Source organism: Mustela lutreola, chromosome 1 (assembly GCF_030435805.1).
Source record: "Mustela lutreola isolate mMusLut2 chromosome 1, mMusLut2.pri, whole genome shotgun sequence".
In the NCBI taxonomy this organism is placed as follows: domain Eukaryota; kingdom Metazoa; phylum Chordata; class Mammalia; order Carnivora; family Mustelidae; genus Mustela; species Mustela lutreola.
In genome coordinates, this window is record NC_081290.1 from 272,138,390 (window position 1) to 272,159,188 (window position 20,799).

The following is a 20,799-nucleotide window of genomic DNA, read 5'->3' on the forward strand; positions in this document are numbered from 1 at the left end:
TGAAGGAAATCAGAATGTGAATATGCCTCTTTGAAATAAAAATTATTTTGATTTGAAGGCCATTAAGCAGTAAATGTTGAAGAACCTGTCTTTACCTTCCACTTTTCTGCCCGAAGGTGAGATAAATTCTCCTTTTCTTTTTTTTTTTTTTAAGATTTTATTTATTTGTTTGACAGAGAGAGAGATCACAAGTAGGCAGAGAGGCAGGCAGAGAGAGAGAGAGAGAGAGGGAAGCAGACTGCCCGCTGAGCAGAGAGCCCGATGCGGTGCTCGATCCCAGGACCCTGAGATCATGACCTGAGCCGAAGGAAGTAGCTTAACCCACTGAGCCACCCAGGTGCCCCAAATTCTCCTTTTCTTAGAGACAGACTCTTACGGCTTAGAGAAGGCACCGGTGGAATCTGCAAACAAAGCTTACCCCATTAGTTTCCTCCCATATATTTACCTTCCCACAGTTTGCCACCCTTGGAAGCCTAGAACTGCTTTCCTTTGTCTTGTCATTTCTCTACAACTTTATCATTCTTTGTTGAAGATCCCATATAAGCCACAGTTCTAAGCCACACTCTTCGATTACTTTTCTGTTGAGGTCTGGCTCTCTGCTGAACAGGGAACCTGATGCAGGACTTGGTCAAGGATCCTGGGATCATGACCCTAGCCAAAAACAGCCGCTTAACCGGACTGAGCCACGTAGGTGCCCCTCTGCTGAGGTCTCTTTTGTGAGATGTGCACTGCAGGTGTTAATAAACCGTTTTTTGGGGCACCTGGGAGGCTCAGTGGGTTAAGGCCTCTGGCTTTGGCTCAGGTCATGATCCCAGGGTCCTGGGATCGAGCCTCGCATCAGGCTCTCTGCTCGGCCAGGAGCCTGCTTCCTCCTCTCTCTCTCTGCCCACCTCTCTGCCTACTTGTGATCTCTGTCTGTCAAATAAGTAAATAAATAATCTTTAAAAACAAAAAAACGTTTTTCTCCTGTTAATCTGTCCTTTTGTTAAAGACGCCCAGCTGGAAACCTGAGGGGTAGAGGTCAAGTTTTGCCTCTTCCACAAGTACTTTTATGTTATTTGACCATCCCTTCAATCTTGAAACTTACTTCCTCTCAGTTTCTATGATGACTGCTCAGAAATCATTTTTCATATTTCTTTGATAAGTTCTGGCATTTCTCTTTATGGTATTTTCCTGGGGCCTTTGTTATTTTTCCCTTCTGTCTTCCATGGTGATTTCATCTACTGCTATGGTTTTTAAACTATTCCTTCTTTTTGGAGACTATCTCCTTCTCTCCAACTTTAACCTCAGTCTTACCCTTTCCATTAATTACAAGTTGGTTATTTGGTGTTTTGATTTGACCTATTAAGTAACCTGAACTGATTATCAAAAAAATAATGAACCTCAACCCCAAACTTCTGCCACAGGAAAAATTAATTTATGATGGATCATGAATGTAAACATGAAAGGCAAACAATAACATTTTTAGAAGAAAAGAAGATTTTCATGACTTTGAGATCAGCAAAAATTTTTTTCAGCAGAGCACAAAGAAGTGCTAAAAAACAAGTTGAGAAATTTGACTTATTACAATTAAGAACCTCTGCTAATCAAAAGACTCCATAAGAGGCTATTACTCAGCAATAGAAAAAATGAACATGAACATAGAACACAACATGGATGAACCTCAAAATAATTATGCTAAGTGAAAGAAGCCAAAGAGTGCATACTTTCTGATTTCATTTATATAAAACTCTAGACAATGCAGGTAGGTATCTATGGTGATAGAAAGCAGGGCAGTAGTTGCCAAAGGATGAGGCATTGAGGAGGTACTGGAAGGAGAGATTACAGTGGGGATACTTTGTGGTAATGGTTTTACAGTTACAAATAGATGTCACCACTTACAGCATCTTGGAGCATCTGGGTGGGTCCCTTAGTTAAGCGTCTGACTCTTGATTTCTGTTCAGGACATGATCTCAGAGTTGTGGGACTGAGCTCTGAATCAGGCTCTGCGGTTAGCATGGAGTTTGCTTGTCCTTCTCTTTCTGCTCCCCTGCCCCTATGCTCACTTGCTCTCAAATAAAATCTTAAAAAAAAAAAAAAACTTACTATGCATTGCATTTCCAGTATATTTTTTATTGTCAGTTATACCTCAGCAAGGCTGTTTTTAATGTGGAAATAAACACAAAAATGAGAATGGGTGAAGCCTATTTAATCAGAGCTTGTCATAGCAGGGGAGTTAGCCGCCATCACTCGCATTGGCAAAGACTCAAAGGCAGGTAGACCAGTGGGAAGCTTTATAGTGGAGGAAAGGAAGAACTTCAGATATGTCCTGATTTGGGGTTATTGGCATGGGAAAGCTCTAGGCAGCCTAACTACAAGTGGGGGCATCCTATGTGGTTATTTAAGTTTATATATTTGGCTTTCTGTGGTTGGTCCTAAGTTGGAACCAGGGAGGAAAATTAGGGGAGGTAATTGGGGGTTATTACTCAAGTCTTGACTCTTTGGGGTCAGTTTTTTAGGGTTACTGTTGGCTTTCTGGACTAGTTAGTTGGTAGAGATAGTTTGGCTTCCTTGACTGATTACTGTAGATAGTATGTTGACTTCTTGGGCTAGATAATGGAATGTTAGTTTCACTTCCTTTCTGGGCTGGTTCCTGCAGGTTGTGGGTCAGAGCTCTATTTTGATACAGTAGTCTGGCCTTTGTCCATTAGTATATTCAGACTCTCATGAAAAGAAACAGATGCTGTAAGAAAGGCAAGACACAAACTGGGAGAAGATATTTATAGTGCATATCCAACAAAGTACTTATATCCACTATATATATATTTTAGAAACTTCAACAGTTTAGTAAAAAAAGATAACCTAATTTTTAATTGGGCAAAATACTTGAACTAGAACTTCATTAAAGATGATTTCCAAGTAGCCAATAAGCTTATGAAAAGATGCTAATAGGGGGAATCCAGTGTTCATTTAATCACTAATTTAATCACTAATCATCTAATACAGATTAAATGAGATACTACCGCACCTCTACCAGGATGGCTGAAATTTAAGAATCAGTAGTACCAGGTAGTGGTATAGCTGTGGAGCATCCGGAACCATCATATACTGCTGATGGGTGTGTACATCGGTACAGATTCTGGAAAACTGTCCGTGTCTGGTAAAACTAGGTACTTACACTTTGTGACCCAGCATTAATAATGCTGGGCTTACAGCTGATGGCAAGGAGTGTTTATATCCACCAAAAGATTTGTGTAAAAATACAATAGCCAAAACCAGGAAGCAACACAAATGGTTATCTGCTGGAATTTATAATTTGTGATATATTTGTAAAGTGGAGTGCTACATAGCAATGAAAAAAAGAATAAAGTTCCACATGCAGCATTATGATTTTCACAGGCATGACTTGAATAAAGGAAGCTACCCACAAAAGAGTTAATATTGTTTGATTCCATTTATTTAAATGGAATGATTTGTAAGAATAGATAAAACTGATCTATGGTGATAGAAGTCAGAATAATGGTTACTTTTTCCTGAGGGGACACAAGGGAACCCTCTGAACTATTGGAAATGTTCTGTAACTTGATCTGAATTGCAGTTATATGGATATATACAAACAAAGTATCTATCAAAATAGAAATAAAAACAATAAGATATTTATTGAGCTGTACACCCAAGATTTGTACATTTCACTACATGTAAGTTATACCCCATTTTTATTTATTTTTATTTTTATTTTTTGTACTTTTAAGTTTTTTTTTTTTAAGATTTTATTTATTTATTTGACAGAGAGAAATCACAAGTAGACTGAGAGGCAGGCAGAGAGAAAGAGAGGGAAGCAGGCCCCCTGTTGAGCAGAGAGCCCGATGTGGGACTCGATCCCAGGACCCTGAGATCATGACCTGAGCCAAAGGCAGCGGTTTAACCCACTGAGCCACCCAGGCACCCCATGTACTTTTAAGTTTTTATTTAAATTCCAGTTAGTTAACATATAGTGTAGTATGAGCTTCAGGAGTAGAATTTAGTGATTCCATCACTTTTATGTCCTAGTGCTCATCACAAGTGCCCTCTTTAATTCTTATCATCCATTTAATCCATCCCCCGTTCACATCTCCTCCAGCAACCCTCAGTTTGTTCTCTATAGTTCTGTTTCATGGTTTGCCTTTGTCTTTTTCCCCGTGTTCATTTGTTCCATTTCTTAAATTCTACATGAGTGAAATTGTTTGGTATTTGTCTTTTTTGACTGTCTTATTTCACTTTGCATAATACACTCTATTTCCATCCACATCATTGCAAATGGCAAGATTTCATCCTTTTTTTTTTTTTTAAGATTTTATTTATTTATTTGACACAGAGAGAGATCACAAGTAGGCAGAGAGGCAGGCAGAGAGAGAGGAGGAAGCAGGCTCCCCGCTGAGCAGAGAGCCCCATGTGGGGCTCTATCCCAAGATCCTGGGATCATGACCTGAGCCGAAGGCAGAGGCTTTAACCCACTGAGCCACCCAGGCACCCCCCCCCTTTTTTTTTTGGTTAGAGTGAAAGAGAGCATGGCAGGGGGAGGGAGAGGGAGAAGCGGAAGCAGGCTTCCTCCTGAGCAAGGAGCCTGATGTGGGATTCAATCCCAGGACCCTTTGATCATGACCTGAGCCAAAGGCAGACACTTAACCAACTGAACCACCCAAATGTCCCGCAAAATTTCATTCTTTTTGATGGCTGAGCAGTATTCAATTGTGTGTGTGTGTATATGTGTGCATATATATGTATATATGTGTATATGTGTATATATATATATATATATATATATATATATATATATCACAAGTTCTTTATCCATCTGTTGATGGGTATTTGGGCTTTTTCCATAATTTGGGTATTGTTGATAGTGCTGATATAAAAATTGGAATGCATATATCCCTTCAAATCAGTATTTTTGTATTGTTTGGGTAAACACCTAGTAGTGAAATTGCTGGATCATGGGGTAGTTCTATTTTTAACTTTTTGAGGAGCCTTCATAGTGCTTTCAGGAGTGGTTTCACCAGTTTGCATTCCTGCCAACATTTTAAGAGGGTTCACCCTTTTACACATTCTCACCAACACCTGTTATGTTTTTTGTATTGTTGATTTTAGCCATTCTGACAGGTGTGAGGTGATATCTTATTGTAGGTTTGGTTTGTATTCCCCTGATGATGAGTGAAATTGAGCATACTCCATGTGTCTGTTGGCCAACTGTATGTCTTCTTTGGAAGAATGTCTGTTCATGTCTTCTGCCCATTTCTTAACTGGATTATTTGTGTTTTGGATGTTGAATTTGGTAAGTTCTTTATATATTTTGGATACTCACCCTTTCTCATATATGTCATTTGCAAATATCTTCTCCCGTTCTGTAGGTTGCCTTTTAGTTGTGATTTTTTTCTTTGGTTGTGCAGATTTTTATCTTGATGAAGTCCCAGTAGTTCATTTTTACTTTTGTTTCCCTTTCCTCAGCTTGGGAGACAAATGTAGTTAAGAAGTTGCTATGGCTGATGCCAAAGAGGTTGCTGCCTGTGTTCTCTAGGATTTTGATGGTTTTCCTGTTTCACATTTAGATGTTTCATCCATTTTGAATTTATTTTTGTGTATGGTATTATATCTCAGTTTTTAAAATTTAGTTTCAGCTCTTTTCTATTTATACATTTCCTTAAAACTAGCTTCCTGTTTATTGTTAACTGAAACCTTGTTAAACTTTTTGTAGTAGTCCTTAAATCCCATCAGCTCTTCCTTTAAAATATCTCCCACCCATACTATCTCCAAACCATAACTGTACTAGAGTTTTAGCCTTGACCACAAGCCTGCATTATTGCCAAGGACTTAACTGGTCTCCCTGCTTTTCATACTCAAAACTGTTCTACAATACGCTAGCAAAGCTCTTTCTAAAGCACCATTCAGATGATGCTAGCACTCTGATCCTGTTAGTTCCTTTCCTCAAAGATCTTGAAGGAGCTCCCGTTTCTGTTGTATTAGGCTTGCATTGCATTCAAGATTCTCATGATCTGGGGCACCTGGGTGGCTCAGTGGGTTGAGCCTCTGCCTTCGGCTCAGGTCATGATCCAAGGGTCCTGGGATCGAGCCCCACATCAGGCTTTCTGCTCTGCAGGTAGCCTGCTTCCTCCTCTCTCTCTGCCTGCCTCTCTGCCTACTTGTGATCTCTGTCAGATAAATAAAGAAAAAATCTTTAAAAAAAAAAAAAAAAAAAAGATTCTCATGATCTGGCCCCAACCAGCCATACCATCTCCCTGTCCATACATAGTCCTCTAAAAAACTGGGATACTTAATAGTTCCAAATCCATTTTGCTCTCTGTTGCTGATACTCTTTGTTCATGTTCTCTCCCTAAATGTTTTCGCTTCCTCATACCAGCTCTACCTGAAGCCATTTCAACCTGAGGAGCTGTGATGTACTCCATGAAATCCATGAACCCCCTGAAGTTATATCCAAACATTTCTATATGTGTGCATTTTTCTAGAGAAAGGCCTTGTCTTGTTACCAGATTCTCAAAAGGGGTCCCCAAAGTTAAACTGATCTAGTGCCCTTCTGAAGGAATACAGATGATCTTATTTTATGTTTTTTTTAAGATTTTGTTTCTTTATTGGAGAGAGAAAGAGAGAGAGCAAGAGCATGTGTGAGCAGGGGGAGGGGAAAGGGAGAAAGAACACCAGGCAGACTCCAGCTCCCAAGGAGCCACACTGCACTTAATCTCACCACCCTGAGATCATGCCCTGAGCCAAAATCAAGAGTCAGATGCTTAACCGACTGAGCCACCCAGGCACCCCTCATTTTATGTTTTAACAATTTTTGTCTTGTTAGAAATTTAGTCCTCAGTATGGTGGGTAGTAGAACTTTTTTTAATAGATAAATTATAGGTAAAGCTCAAAGTTTCAGATGCAGGTAAAATGGCTTGTCCTCATCTATTGTTCAGGTCCCTAGACTTTGGTTCTTTTCTTGTGTGTGTGTGTTAAGGAAGTATTCTTTTTTTCCATTCCGGAATGGGAATTAAATTTTACAGCCTAGATTTTCTTTGTGAGGAATTTATTTTCCTCAAAAGATACTATCTTAATATTTTTTCACTTTGGTATCTTAGGGAGAAATTTTTTTCCCTCCCACATGACTGTTTGCACAGCTAGACAATACCATCTCTGTATGCTTTGAATTTAAAAGATATTAGTCACATTTTTCAACACTTTTTTTTTTCCTGTTTTAGATTCCTATAGGCAATGGAAACTGATCTCAATTCCCAGGACAGAAAGGACCTGGACAAGTTTATTAAATTTTTTGCCCTCAAGGTAATATATCTATTCTCTTGAGCTCAGAACTGTTAGAAATAACTTCCGTGCTTCTCCCTTTTTGGAAATATAGAATAACAGCTTGCAGCTTGCCCATTTTAAGGGATACTTCTGTCTGTTGTAAACCAAACTGTGAAGTTTGGGGGTGGTACTGGGGGTGTAACTAAAAAGTAGTTTCCAATTTTCCACAGCTACTTGTTCAAAAAAATTTTTTTTTTGCAAGGCTGTTTGCAGAAATGTCAAACTATTATGCCAGGTTATTGGCACAGTATGTTCCCTTGGGGTGGGAACAAAGACAGTGGACTGGAATGGACAGCATTTCAGGCATCCTTCCCAAAGCATCAGCTAACTCTGAAATGCCTGACTTTCATTTATTGTTCCCTTCTGGGTAAATGAAGAATTAAAACTGAATCTTGAATGCTTGAGAAGTTATATTTTCTTGAGAAGTTATATTTTCTTAAATCTAAAAATCATTTCCACCTCTATCACTCCTTCTCATGATTGCCATGTAAAAAACAATCCATGCAGTAGATTCTGGTTGTAAAATTAGTTGGGAGACTTTTGCCATATGGGCCAAATGATATGAATAATTGTGGAATCCTTGGTTTAAATCTACTATGATTACATAAGTGTACGGCAGTGAATATTTAAACCTACGGTTGGACTTGTTTCTTTATGAAAGTCAGAGCTACCATGTGCAAATTTCCTTCTGCCATGTGAGAATATTACAGATCCCAAGCCTTAAACTAAAATTCCTCCAATCAGTTGACATTATGCCCTCAGGAATATTTACAGTATTATTTTTGTGTTGTTTTTTTTTAATATGTTCTTGAATTTTAAAATCCTGTCATTTCCTAAAGTGATGTTACGATCATTGGCATCTTTATAACCCTGCATTCAGGGGGTGTTAACCCTGATTGTGAGTCAGATCAATTTAAGACTCTTCATCATTGATTTTTTTTCTTGTTTGTTTGCTTTGTTTTTTTAGACTGTCCAAGTGATTGTCCAGGCTCGACTCGGCGAGAAGATTTGCACTCGTTCATCTTCATCCCCAACGGGTTCAGATTGGGTAAAGTTCCTGTTTTGTTTTTTTGTTTTTGTTTTTTTTTTTAAGGCGTGTTTGTCATCAGGAATTGTACATGGTACAGTTGCAAAGAATACAGTTTATAGTATTACTAAATCATAACATTAATATGTCGAATTCCATTTGATTCATTCACTTGGAAAGTACATTCTTCATCAGATGGTAGCCCTAGGTTTGTATGATTTTCATCTTTCTTCTGCAGTCGGGGAAAAATTTAGTCTTTAGGAAAATACCTTGTTGACTGATTTTTATAATAAGTCATTACCTCTTTCAACCTGAGTTTTGGGGCTTTGATGCAGGACTTTTCTGGGCAAGGGAGAAATGAATGGATGTCCTTCATCACTCAAAGCTATGCCCGCATTACCCAGCATAACCATCTCACTGCTTTATGTTCCCATAATGTGCCTTGTGAGTGTTTAACAAAAGTCCCTTTTGTTTTCTAGTTCAATTTAGCAATCAAAGACATCCCAGAGGTTACACATGAAGCAAAAAAGGCGCTGGCAGGACAGTTGCCTGCTGTTGGGAGATCAATGTGTGTGGAGATCTCACTCAAGACTTCTGAGGTAAGGTTATGGCCAGGGTGGTGTGTTCATTTGGCACTCAAAGCTCTTCACACTCCGGTTCCAATTCAACTTCATTCCTGCTTCCTCCCTCTCTGAATTTAGCATTCTCTGAGGAGGTCATGCTTTTTGTATTTATTCTCCCAAACACTTGAAATGGGCTTTTTGTCCTCCTCATGTGTCAACTATGTATGAAATGTTTCTACTTAATCCTTCAAGACTCATGTGCTCTTGAAACCCCCTTTCTAGTGGGAGAGGTAACTACTTTCCTTAGACTTACCATATGCTTTGTTTACATTGTTTCTAAAATACAGTTGATGTACTGTGATTTTTTATAGATGTGTTTTTACTTATTTCACATCAGGATCAAGGCAGATATTGTTACTTGTGTGTTTATTGATTTATTTCCATTATAAGATTGTGAAGCTGGGGTGGTATAATAAAAGGCAGTTGGAGTTTGGAGCTGCACAGACCCAAGTTCAGATCCTAGCTGAGTGACTTTGGCCAAATTACCTAACCCCACCCCCACCAACACCACCAAACTAACATGACACTTCATAGGGTTTTTATATTTTCTCATTTAATCTTTATTCGTAAAGTGCCTAACATAACTTACAGTAGCGATCATTCCATGTTCCTTTCATACTTTACACTTCTATTCTTGAGGTCAGCAGTTACACCACATCTTATTTATTTCTGTAGTTCAGATTCTTTTTGAAATGAGGCAGGATATAAATAAATAATCATCTCTTGGGTCTAGCTCAGTGCCTGGATGGCACTCTTGATGAAGTTTGTTGAATGAATGATGTCGATACTTGTTCTGTGGAAACCTTAGCCCCCCAAAAAACAAAACTTCCTACTCTTCTTTACTGTATTACCAGTTTATACTATGAATCATTTTTGTTAGTGATCCACAGGGAGTCCTAAAGGACTCTCTAGAAGAACTCTTTCCTTTCCCAGGTGAAATCTGAGTATAAAATATTCCGATTATCCTAGACAAACTGCACCAGCAGTCTTGGATACTTCCTACTATTCATCCTCCCTTGACTTTGGGGAGCAGGGGAAATCCAAAATTTATCACATCATTTAAAAATGACAGTATGATGAAAAAGATACCTTAAGGATACATACTTAAATTTTATCTAGAACTAGTAAGTTCTGTATTCCACAAACTAACCCAGGGTTACTCCCAAATCTAAAAGAATAGCCCTCTTCCAGTTGATTGGTAATAAGGTTACTTGTGTTCAAAAGTATGACTGTCCTTCTTACTAAGTGGCACACAGGAGTGTTACAGGGTTGAGGGATTCTGGCTTTGGTTTCTGTTTTTCTTTCCCACCCACTGGACTAAGTCTGTTCAGAGTACCAGAGAAAGACTGAACAGTTTGGCTAAAGACATTGCAGAGCTAAAAAGATTTTTAAGTGAGGAGCTTGTTAAGGTATTCCTTAGCAGTGGGTGTCACCTAAAAATATCTCCTATAGAATTGGAGGGAAAGGCTCTCTCCATCATCTGAAGTGTTGGCCTTTCTGAAGAGTAATTTGGATATACATAGCAAAAATCTTTGAAGCATGAGTACTGTTTAACAATGCTAATTCTGGAAATTTATCTTAAGAAATTTATTTAGGGCAATGACAAAGTTTTAATCTCAAGGCTATTTATCAGAATCTTGTTTGTGGTAGTGAAAAATTAGGAGTGACCTATATGTCCATGTATTTGGGGAACTGATTGGATGAAATGATGGTCATAGGGTAGAATACTATGCAACCATTAAAAATGATGTAGAATTTTACTAAGGAAAACTTCATGTTGTGTTTATTAATGGGAAAGTGATAAAAATAACATACAGTATAATCTCACATTTAAAAAAATGTTTAGGTTTATTTATTTTAAGTATTGTTAGACTCAACATGGGTCTTAACGCATGACCTCGAGATCAAGAGCTGCCTGCTCTTCTAACCGAGCCAGCCAGGCACCCCTCATGTTATTTATTAAAGTGGCTGGTGAGTTTATAAATTGATTTTTTCCCCTTTATTTTTTTCAGTATTTTTATAGTGACTGTACAGTGCTTTATAATAAAAGAAATAATTAAAACAAGTATTTTTCAATTGTCCCATCTACAGGGAGATTCCATGGAGCTAGAAATTTGGTGTCTTGAAATGAATGAAAAGTAAGTGCTCTGACTTAGGGTCTGTGGTTGTGGTAGCTGAGGATAAAAGATGACACAGGGAAAGCAGGGCTTTTGTTACCAGTCATGGAGGGTGTTCTTCCCACTTAACAAAGCCAGTAGGTCTTTGCTACAATTTGCTTCATGCTTGGCTTCCAGCCCAGGCACAGAGTTGACCTTCAGCGGGAGGGTCAGTCCACTGAAACTTAGACACCACAGGGAAAAGAGCAGAGAAAAGACTGAAAAGGGTTTGTTGTTTTCCCAGAGTACAGATAGTTCTCTGATTAAATCCCTTGCGAGCTCTTGTAACATGACTGCTCTGTGTTGTCTGTTTTCTGTATGGCAGACATCCAGTATGATTCCCCTTCACTACTCCTTTTTACATGCTGTGTTGGTCATAGATTGGAAATGCATGTTATTTTCCTTCTCCATGTTCCTATTTCAAGGCAGATTAGCTTACTTCCTGCCTGAAGCTTCAGTTTTCATGAGCAGTATATAGGCAAATGGAGGAAATAGCAACACATCAAAAGAAAAATCTTAATAATTAAGTCTGGGTTGTGGGTATTGTTTTTCTTTCCTAAGTAGAAAGCTATTGCCAGGTATAGTCTAAAATTTTAGTACGAAACAGACTTTTCTCTAGATTTCCCATTAGATATGTAGAGGTAGAAATCTCATAAGATACTATCTTGAAATTATTTGCACTTCCATTAATATAATTGCAGTATTGAATTACTGTTTTTGAGTGTGTAGCTTTGTTTCTTAAATAATAGCTTCAAAGCTAGAAGAAAACATTAGGTGCCTTTTGTTATCTACTGCCTGGTTCTAGAGCACAGAAAAGTAAAACTTTTGCTTACCTCAATAATCTCTTGATAAACTGACAAAAACCTCTAATTACACGTTTAGTTCAGAACCTGTTTTCATGATAAATTTAATCTTCTGCAGTTCCCACACTTAATTTGCAGTCATCTATGTTGACTGTCATACTCTGTGAAAGGTGTTATGTGGACTGCAAGGCAGGTTATATTCTATCAGAATTCATGAATAATGCTAACAGACGATTCTCAGTCACTAGACAGAACATAACACCTCTATATCCGTTACATTTCTGTTCTTGGTTTTATGTGAGTTGAGTAGGCGAATGCTGATTGTTTCTGTGTGCTCCTCAGGTGTGATAAAGAGATTAAAGTTTCCTACACGGTGTACAACAGACTGTCGCTGCTGCTGAAGTCCCTCCTTGCCATAACTAGGGTGACACCAGCTTACAGACTCTCCAGAAAACAGGGGCACGAATATGTCATATTGTACAGGTAAACAACATAGTGTCACCTTCCTGATTCACTCATTAGCCTTGCCACTTGGCGCATCGACTGGTATAGGAGTATTCTGTGATTAATTTTGGACAGATGGTTGGTAGGATAGTAGATGCTGCAGCTTTACTATGATTGTCTGTCCTTCCTCCTTTGTGAACCTCAACTTTGCAAAGCTACCAGGTTCTTTGTCCTTTTGTTCTGTGTACAGTCACTGATTCCTATGGAATGGATTTTGAGGTTGTAGTAATACACATCTCAAAGCTGAAAAAGGGGCTTAAGACTTTCAAAACCAGGTTATCCTGGGAAAATACCACAGCCTTCTCTATTTCAGAGTTAAATTAAAACCTGTCTAACAGACTTTCAAATTCAATTTGTTGTTAATAGTTGTCTGTGGATATAAAGAACTTCTCAGTGATTCTTTGAGTATTTTCCTTAGAGTGGTTCACCTCAACATGTATTTATCGAGTGCCTTTTTAATGTGAGCATTGTGCTAGACCCAAGGAAGAACTGTACAGAGGCCCTACCCCGTAGGGGCCTATCTATTGGGGGAGACAGTTTGTCATATGCATAATTACAATAAAAAGCAGGATTGGAAGACTACATAGCAGTATCAGTAGAAAAGTATTAGGAGAACACAGGGAGGGAAAGTGTGTTCTGGGTGGGAAAACCAGACAGACTTCCTGGAGGAAGTGGGATTCAAGCTAGACCTTGAGGCAGAGAGGATTTCAGCTGGTAGAAGTGAGGGAGACTGATCATTCCAAGAGGGGAGTGCGACAGATGGCAAGGCATGGAAGTTGGGGACGGAATATGAGCCGTGTGCAGTTTGTGAGAGGGGCTCTAGCGGCGGTATAGAAGGTAAGTAGGAAAGTATGAGAGTGGCACAGCGAAAGCCAGGAGTTCCCAGATCACCCAAGACTTTTTTCATGTTGTGATGAGCTACTGGTTTTAGCCTTTGGCTTATAGGTATAGAGCTAATTGTGAGGAGAAATTAGTATAACAGGATGGAAAAGACTAAGAATTAGAGCCTTAACTAGTTAAGCTAAACAGTCTACTACCGAGAGTAGTTATCAAGTCATTCTTAAATTTTCTTAGCAGTAATCTAGCAACCCTACCCATGTTTGTTTATTTTTCCGAATCTTTTTTTTCCCCCCTAAGATTTTATTTATTTATTTAACAGATAGAGATCACAAGAAGGCAGAGAGGCAGGCGGAGGCAGGGGTGAGGGGAAGCAGGCTCCCTGCTGAGCAGAGAGCCCGACTCGGGACTCGATCCCTGCACCCTGAGATCACGACCCAAGCTGAAGGCAGAAGCTTAACCCACTGAGCCACCCAGGCACGCCTATTTTTCCAAATCTTTAAAATATTTTTTTTGTCTTCTCTGTAGTCTTCAGGCTTTGAGTATTCCATTTGAAAATTACTAGACCTTTATTCAAATATAGCAAAAGAGGGATGCTTGGGCGGGGCTTAGTCAGTTAAGCATCTGCCTTCAGCTTGAGTCATGATCCCAGGGCCCTCAGCTTGGGCCCCACATCGACTCCTTGCTCGCCAGGGAGCCTGCTTCTTCCTCTGTCTGCCATTCCCCCTGCTTATGGGTGTGCTCTCTCTATCTCTTGACAAATAAATAAAACCTTTAAAGATATATGTATATAACAAAAGACCACTTCTAACTCTTCTCACTTACCTATACCAAGCTCCCTTCATTTTGGTTCTTCTTAAGTAACCATACTACACTACTAGTCATCAACTTAATTAACTAGGACTTTTGGTCCTTTCATTACCAATGTTTAAAGCTTTATTCTGTATCTCTGGAGTAAGGCAGGATTAATTGCTCACTGTTTATTATTTAGGAGTGCTTTTGGATACAAATAATATGGTTTAAACCATAGAGAAGTGTGTGATCTCAGAGGTAGATTTGGCTCCCCTCCCTTTTTTTTATATTATTGTGTTTTGTTTTGTTTTTTTAAAGATTTTTTAATTTCTTTGTCAGCAAGAGAGAGAGAGAGAACACATATGCACAAGTCAGGGGGAGGGGCAAAGGGAGAGGGAAAAGCAGGCTACTTGATGAGCAGGGAATCTGACAGGGGGGGCTCGATCCCAGGATCCCAAGATCATGTCTTGAGCCGAAGGCAGAAGCTTAACTGACTGAACCACCCAGGTGCCCCTATACAATCATTAACAGGGTAACAGTACAGCCTTATACCATTAAAGAATAACTTTCTGGTTTATTTTTTTTAAAGCTATATTATCATTTCCCCCAACTTAGTAAATTTAATCATGTCACTGTATAATTACATCGTTATAAAAATTCATTCTGAATTTGTTGTTCATTAAGACTGAATTAAAATGTTGTCTGCCCGCTATCTGTGAAGAAAACTTTTGCTTAGCACCTGAATGTCATAAAGGATATAGCCAAGAAGGTGGTTAGATAAGCACTGTACCAATTACCAATATTCAAATGAGTACTGAGCTTTTTTTAAAAAAGGATTTTATTTATTTATTTGATAGATCATGAGCAGGGGAAAGGGCAGAGGGAGAATGAGAGAGAGACAAGCAGTCTACCCCAGTGACTAGGGAGCCCGACACGGGGCTTGTTTCTAGAAACCTGAGCCGAAATCAAGAGTTGAATGCTCAACCAGCTGAGCCACCAAAGGTTGCAACAGAATGTCTTTTGGCAGCTTTTTATTGACATCATTCCTATGTTATTTTATAGCAGGAGTCAGCAAACTATGGCCAGCAGACCGTCTGCTTATTTTTATAAATAAAGTTATTTTATTTTTTTAAGTTTATTTTTTTTTAGTAATCTCTGCATTCAACATGGGGCTCCATCTCATGACCCCAAGGTCAAGAGTCTCACACTCTTCTGACTGAGCCAGCCAGGTACTCCTAAATGAAATAATTTTAGAACACAGCCTCCCCCTTGATTTATGTGTCATCAACGACTACTTTTGCAAGACAACAGCAAAGCTGAGTAGTCTGTCTCAGACTGCATGGCCTGCAAGCCTTAAATATCTGACCCTTTTCACAAAAATTTGCTGACCCCTGCTTTATGGCGTCTGTCCCTTTTGTGCATGTATTTCAGAAATTAAACACATTTCTTTTCTCTCATACCAGATTACAATTTGTGAAACCTGGGTTTCAGATTTACCCTGAATCTCCTCCCTAGCTTATTCTTATCTCCCACCTAACACCTAACCATAGGGCTTTGTATATTGTTGGAGCTTAGTTTTTAGTTGAACAAAGCCATGTACATGTTTAATTTTTAACCATATTACCAGGAAAGTATAACAGTGTTTTATAGTGTAGTTTGTCATGTTTTATAGATCAGACTTAGAGCTAATATAGACTGCCCTTCCCAGGGAAATTCAGGGGAAGGTCCTACTTTGCTTATATTTTTGTATTTTCAGAATAAATAGTCTTGTGTAATTCTTCTATATTGGAAAAGATTTTTGAATTTCTTAACCAGTTTACTTTGGAATGACTTGTGACAAGCATGGAGAGCTCCCCTAATTGAAGACCACTCTCAAAATATGGTACCTTCTATTGCATATTTGAAAGTTGCCATACAATACCCAGGGGTCATCACGTGCCTTCCTTAATGCCCATCACCCAGTTAACGCATTCCCCCCACTCACTTCCCTTCCATCAACCCTCAGTGTATTCTCTTTAGTTAATAGTCTCTTATGGTTTGCCTCTCTGTTTTTATCCTCTTTTATTTTTCGTTCCCTTCCCCTATTTCATCTGTATTGTTTCTTAAATTCCATATATGAGTGAAATCATATGGTATTTGTCTTCCTCTGACTGACTAATGAACACTTCGCATATTACACTCTAGTTCCAGTCACATCATTGCAAATGGCAAGATTTCATTGTTTGTGATGGCTGAGTAATATTCTTTTGTATATATATGGAATATATATATGGAGTGTATAATGGAAATAAATATATATCACGTTTTCTTTATCCATTTATCAGCTGATGGACATGGGGGCTCTTTCCATAATTTGGCTATTGTTGGTAATGCTGCCAAAAACATTAGGGTACGTGTGCCCCTTCGAATCAGTATTTTTGTATCCTTTGGAAAAAATATCTAGTAGTGCAATTGGTTGGTTATACAGCTATTTTTAACTTCGGAGGAACCTCCATAGTGTTCTCCAGAGTGGCTGCACCAGTTTGCATTGCCACCAACAGTGTAAGAGTGTTCTCCTTAAGAAAGGAGATCTTAAATGTTATAATCCCAGGGCGCCTGAGTGGCTCAGTGGGTTAAAGCCTCTACCTTCGGCTCAGGTCATGATCTCAGGGTCCTGGGACCAAGCCTTACATCAGGCTCTCTGCTCGCTGAGGAGCCTGCTTCCCCCTCTGCCTCTGCCTGCCTCTCTGCCTACTTGTGATCTCTCTCTGTCAAATAAATGAAGTCATAAAAAACAACAACAGCAATTCTTTCCATATGTATCCCTATGCCTGCAGCTTCATTGAAGTGGTAACATTATTGCTTCATTAGGAGAGGTATTCATGCAGATAAGAAATGAAGGGTTTGTTAAATTGTTTTGTCTGTAGGCCCTTAGAATAAAGAATCATTTATTTTGAGGCTCCTGGGTGGCTCAGTCATTAAGCATCTGCTTTGAGCTCAGGTCATGATCACAGGGTCTTGGGATCAAGCCCCGAATCAGGCTCCCTGTTCAGTGGGAAGCCTGCTTCTCCCTCTCCCACTCCCCCACTTGTGTTCACTCCCTGTGTCTCTCAGACAAGAAAAAAAAATCTTGGAGAACAAAAAAAGGATCATTGATTTCTTTTCCTTTTTTTTTTTTTTTCTTTCCTAAGGATATATTTTGGTGAAGTTCAGCTGAATGGCTTAGGAGAAGGTATGTATCAAAAAGCATTGGTAGTGTTAAGAGCCCTCCTGACTTCAGAGATGGCCTTGGGTACTGACTGTTAATGTGTAGTTTGTGATTTAATATGTGTGATATAAGTAAGGAAAAGACAGGAAGGTGGTCCAAAGAGCTGCCAGGGAATGACTGAATAATTTTGCCCAGAGTTCTAGTATTCTTTCTTACTCTTGATACCATTGTCTGTTTTCCTAATTTTCTATAATGAGCATGTTTAATGTTTCTGATGAGCATAAGCAATTTTGAAAAATTGGAAACGAAACCAAGAAAACCAGCAAAGCTTTGTTGGAAATAATGCCTCCCAGGCCCTGGTTCTTTTCTATACTTAGTTTTGGGTGGCAGCATGAGTTGAAGTGCAGTCACTTCCACGTCTACATAAACCAAGGGGTTTGTGTGATAAAGCCTCGGGGCCTCCTTTCTGTCTCACAGAGCATGTGACACCTTGGGGCCGGGTTGATTAGGACTTGCTCAAACTTTAGGACTAACGTCCTAAAAAGGACAGTTGTTTTGCCTCTTTGAAGGTAGGTTTATCTGGAAAGAGAATGCTGTTTTCTTATAAATTTAAAAAATTATGTATATACACAAACACACACATAAACATAAAGGAAATTAAGGCCGCTTCACTCATGGCAGAGTAGATAATGCCAGAGATTGTATGATAGGCTAAATGATTCAGGGAAGGCCAGACTGGGGACAGTATCCATGTTCTCTGGGGAAAAGCTAATTATGTATTTCTTCTCCTAGGTTTCCAGACAGTTCGTGTTGGGACAGTAGGCACCCCTGTGGGCACGATCACTCTTTCATGTGCTTACAGAATTAACTTGGCATTTATGTCTACCAGGTGAGGAGAGAGCCTTGGAATCCAAAAGAACTCTTCCAAAGATATTCAAGATATTAAAGTTTGTCTGTCCCCTCACACTCCGTGGCTAAGCCCACAGTTCAGCTTTGCCATTGCTGAAATCTGCCCTTCTGGAAAATAAACTCGAGAAAGAGCCCCGTTTCCAGATGGGAGAATCTGAGTGTCTCGGAGCCATCCGTGTAGAGTTGTGGTTTATATTTAGGGATGCAGTAGTTAAGACTAGAGGTTCCTTCCAGTAGATTTAAGGCGAGGGGTCCTCTGAAGACTTCAGGGGGGCTGACAAGGCATTCTAACAAATACTGCAATCTGCTTATTGCATTACAGGCAATTTGAGAGGACCCCACCTATCATGGGGATTATCATTGATCACTTTGTGGACCGTCCCTATCCCAGCTCCTCACCCATGCACCCCTGCAATTACAGGTGAGGAACGTGTAGGGGCTTTCCCAGACTGCAGCTAGGGAAAAGCATCCACCTTGCACACAGAGCACCTCCATAAGCACAGTGGGCAGGGGGCAGTGCTGGGGACCCCACATGGAGAGCAGTGGTGTGGTTAGCTTCCCTCCCTGTTGCTGCCTGCTCCCTGCCTGTAAGGTACACCAAGCTTTGGAATGTATAGACTGTCTCCGAAAATTCTTGGGCATTTTGGATCTTGACGGTAGTAATTTGACTTTAGATTTGATTTTACTTAGAGACTATAAGAGTGGCAGTAATTAACAGAATGTCCTTCACAAATTAAATGGTTTTATGGTCACCATTGGCACAGTTTAGTTATAGATTAGAATCCAATGTCTTTAGGCCTAGATCCCAGAAAACAGAGTTCTGTAGAGGTCAGAACAGATGTTTATTAGGAAAGATACTGCCTTTACGTGAAGGACTTTTGAAGTTGGATAGGTTCGTCTTTGGAGTCTAGACTTTGTTTCACTGCATCTCTAATTGCTTATAGTTCTTTGGTCCCAACACTGGTCAGGCTTAAGAAAATATTATCAAATGACATATCAGGTAAAATGTTTAGGTTAAAAATAAAAGCCTTGGTCAGCCTCTAGATGTTTTTCTCTGGTTATGTCTGACATTATCAAGGACTCAACATGCCTCTTTTGCCATAATGAGCTCTGCCTGAAACACCTCTTGTCCCAGCTTTCGTCTTTATCTAAGCTCCCTTTGTATCCTTTCTGAAACCGACTGCTGTGACCATAAAATTCATGATTTATTTTCCTGTCATCCTAGAACTGCTGGTGAGGACACTGGAGTAACATATCCTTCTGTAGAAGATTCTCAAGAAGTGTGTACAACCTCTTTCTCCACCTCTCCTCCGTCTCAGGTACAGGGAAACAGTTCTGGGGTGGCTCTGGTTACTTAGTACACGTATGGACTTGAAATGTGTCAGAATTTAGATAGTCTCTTTTGGTGGTGGTAGTGGTGGTCATTGTTGCCAGGGGGTTGTTTTGAGGGGTGAGGTAGAGCCTTCTTATCTAGCAGGTAATATTGCAATGTTTCTAGTCTATAACCATGCCTTTTTTTTTTTTTTTTTAGATTTATTTATTTATTTATTTGAGAGAGAGAGAGAGCGTGAGCGAGAGCGCATGCATGTGCGCACAAGCAGAGGCCAAGGGGGGAGGGAGAAGGAGAGAGAATCTGAAGCAGCCTCTGTTTTGAGCATGCAGCCCAACACGGGGCTCCATTTCACAACCCTGAGATGATGACCTGAGCCAAACCAAGAATCATGTTTAACTGACTGAGCCACCCAGGTGCCCCTCTAGTCTCTAACCATTCTTAACCCATAAGATTACACGTAACCTTCACGTTCCTGGAGACATGTAAAAGTCCCTAGAAGAGGAGTCCTAGAATTCCAAATGCATTATGATTCCAGAGGGGTACTCTATCCTACTCTTGTTGATTTGGTAGCTGCTTCACTTTGGAAGTGGTTAATATGTTTCCTCATAATGGAAGGAGCACAAAAAGAACCAGTAATTATTTGGCATAGAATGCCAGTAAGAAACCAGCAGTGCGGTCTCTGTTCATAGTTGACACAGATTTCTGGCTATCTGCATTCTTAATCTGAACATTTTAAACCGTTAACTTTTCCACTTGAGTCCATCTCCAGTGTCAAACTCAGTTTCAGCGGAACACAGGCTCCAAACAAGGTTCTCAGCTTCCCAAGCAGACCCACCTGGGGGCATTGTTGTATAACGTACGTGGTACCAAGTCTGTGACTGAATTTCAGGGCGTGTTTCTTCCCTTCCAGCCCGAGTCATTCGTCTCCCACCTTATGGCCTACAGCTCCCTGCTCTGCCTGCGCATCCTCTCTGCCACTCCCTTTCTCTCTGATTTGCACATTAGACAGTTTCTTCAGACCTAACTCAGTTCTGTGTTCCTCTCAACTGGTCCCAGATTATCCCCTTTAACCATCTTTCTTTGGGAGTCCAAAAAATTAATTCACTACCCATGAATTTTTATTTTCTGTGTTTTTTAATTAAGAAAATTATTTAAATTTACTCATTCTGAGTTGTTGGGAGATACTGGATAAAATTATGGTTCTCATCTGTTTCAAAAACAGAAGTTAAGGGCGCCTGGGTGGCTCAGTGGGTTAGGCTGCTGCCTTCGGCTCAGGTCATGATCTCAGGGTCCTGGGATCGAGTCCCACAT

General features: G+C 39.7%; 1 protein-coding gene across 8 annotated transcripts in view; it reads left to right on the forward strand.

Moving 5' to 3' along the window:
• The window catches only part of ATG13 (autophagy related 13), a 56,842-nt gene that overhangs the window by 23,110 nt on the left and 12,933 nt on the right, over positions 1-20,799 (forward strand). For 6 of the 8 annotated variants that reach the window (XM_059141152.1, XM_059141182.1, XM_059141192.1 and 3 more), the window contains 9 exons: positions 7,215-7,296; positions 8,285-8,365; positions 8,824-8,943; positions 11,059-11,105; positions 12,269-12,409; positions 17,230-17,270; positions 18,039-18,135; positions 18,478-18,576; positions 19,381-19,474. In XM_059141152.1, coding sequence (XP_058997135.1) covers positions 7,228-7,296; positions 8,285-8,365; positions 8,824-8,943; positions 11,059-11,105; positions 12,269-12,409; positions 17,230-17,270; positions 18,039-18,135; positions 18,478-18,576; positions 19,381-19,474 — 789 coding nt within the window. In that variant the 5' untranslated portion in view covers positions 7,215-7,227. The remainder of the gene's footprint in view (positions 1-7,214; positions 7,297-8,284; positions 8,366-8,823; positions 8,944-11,058; positions 11,106-12,268; positions 12,410-17,229; positions 17,271-18,038; positions 18,136-18,477; positions 18,577-19,380; positions 19,475-20,799) is intronic. The other 2 variants (XM_059141200.1, XM_059141217.1) reach the window with 1 other exon arrangement.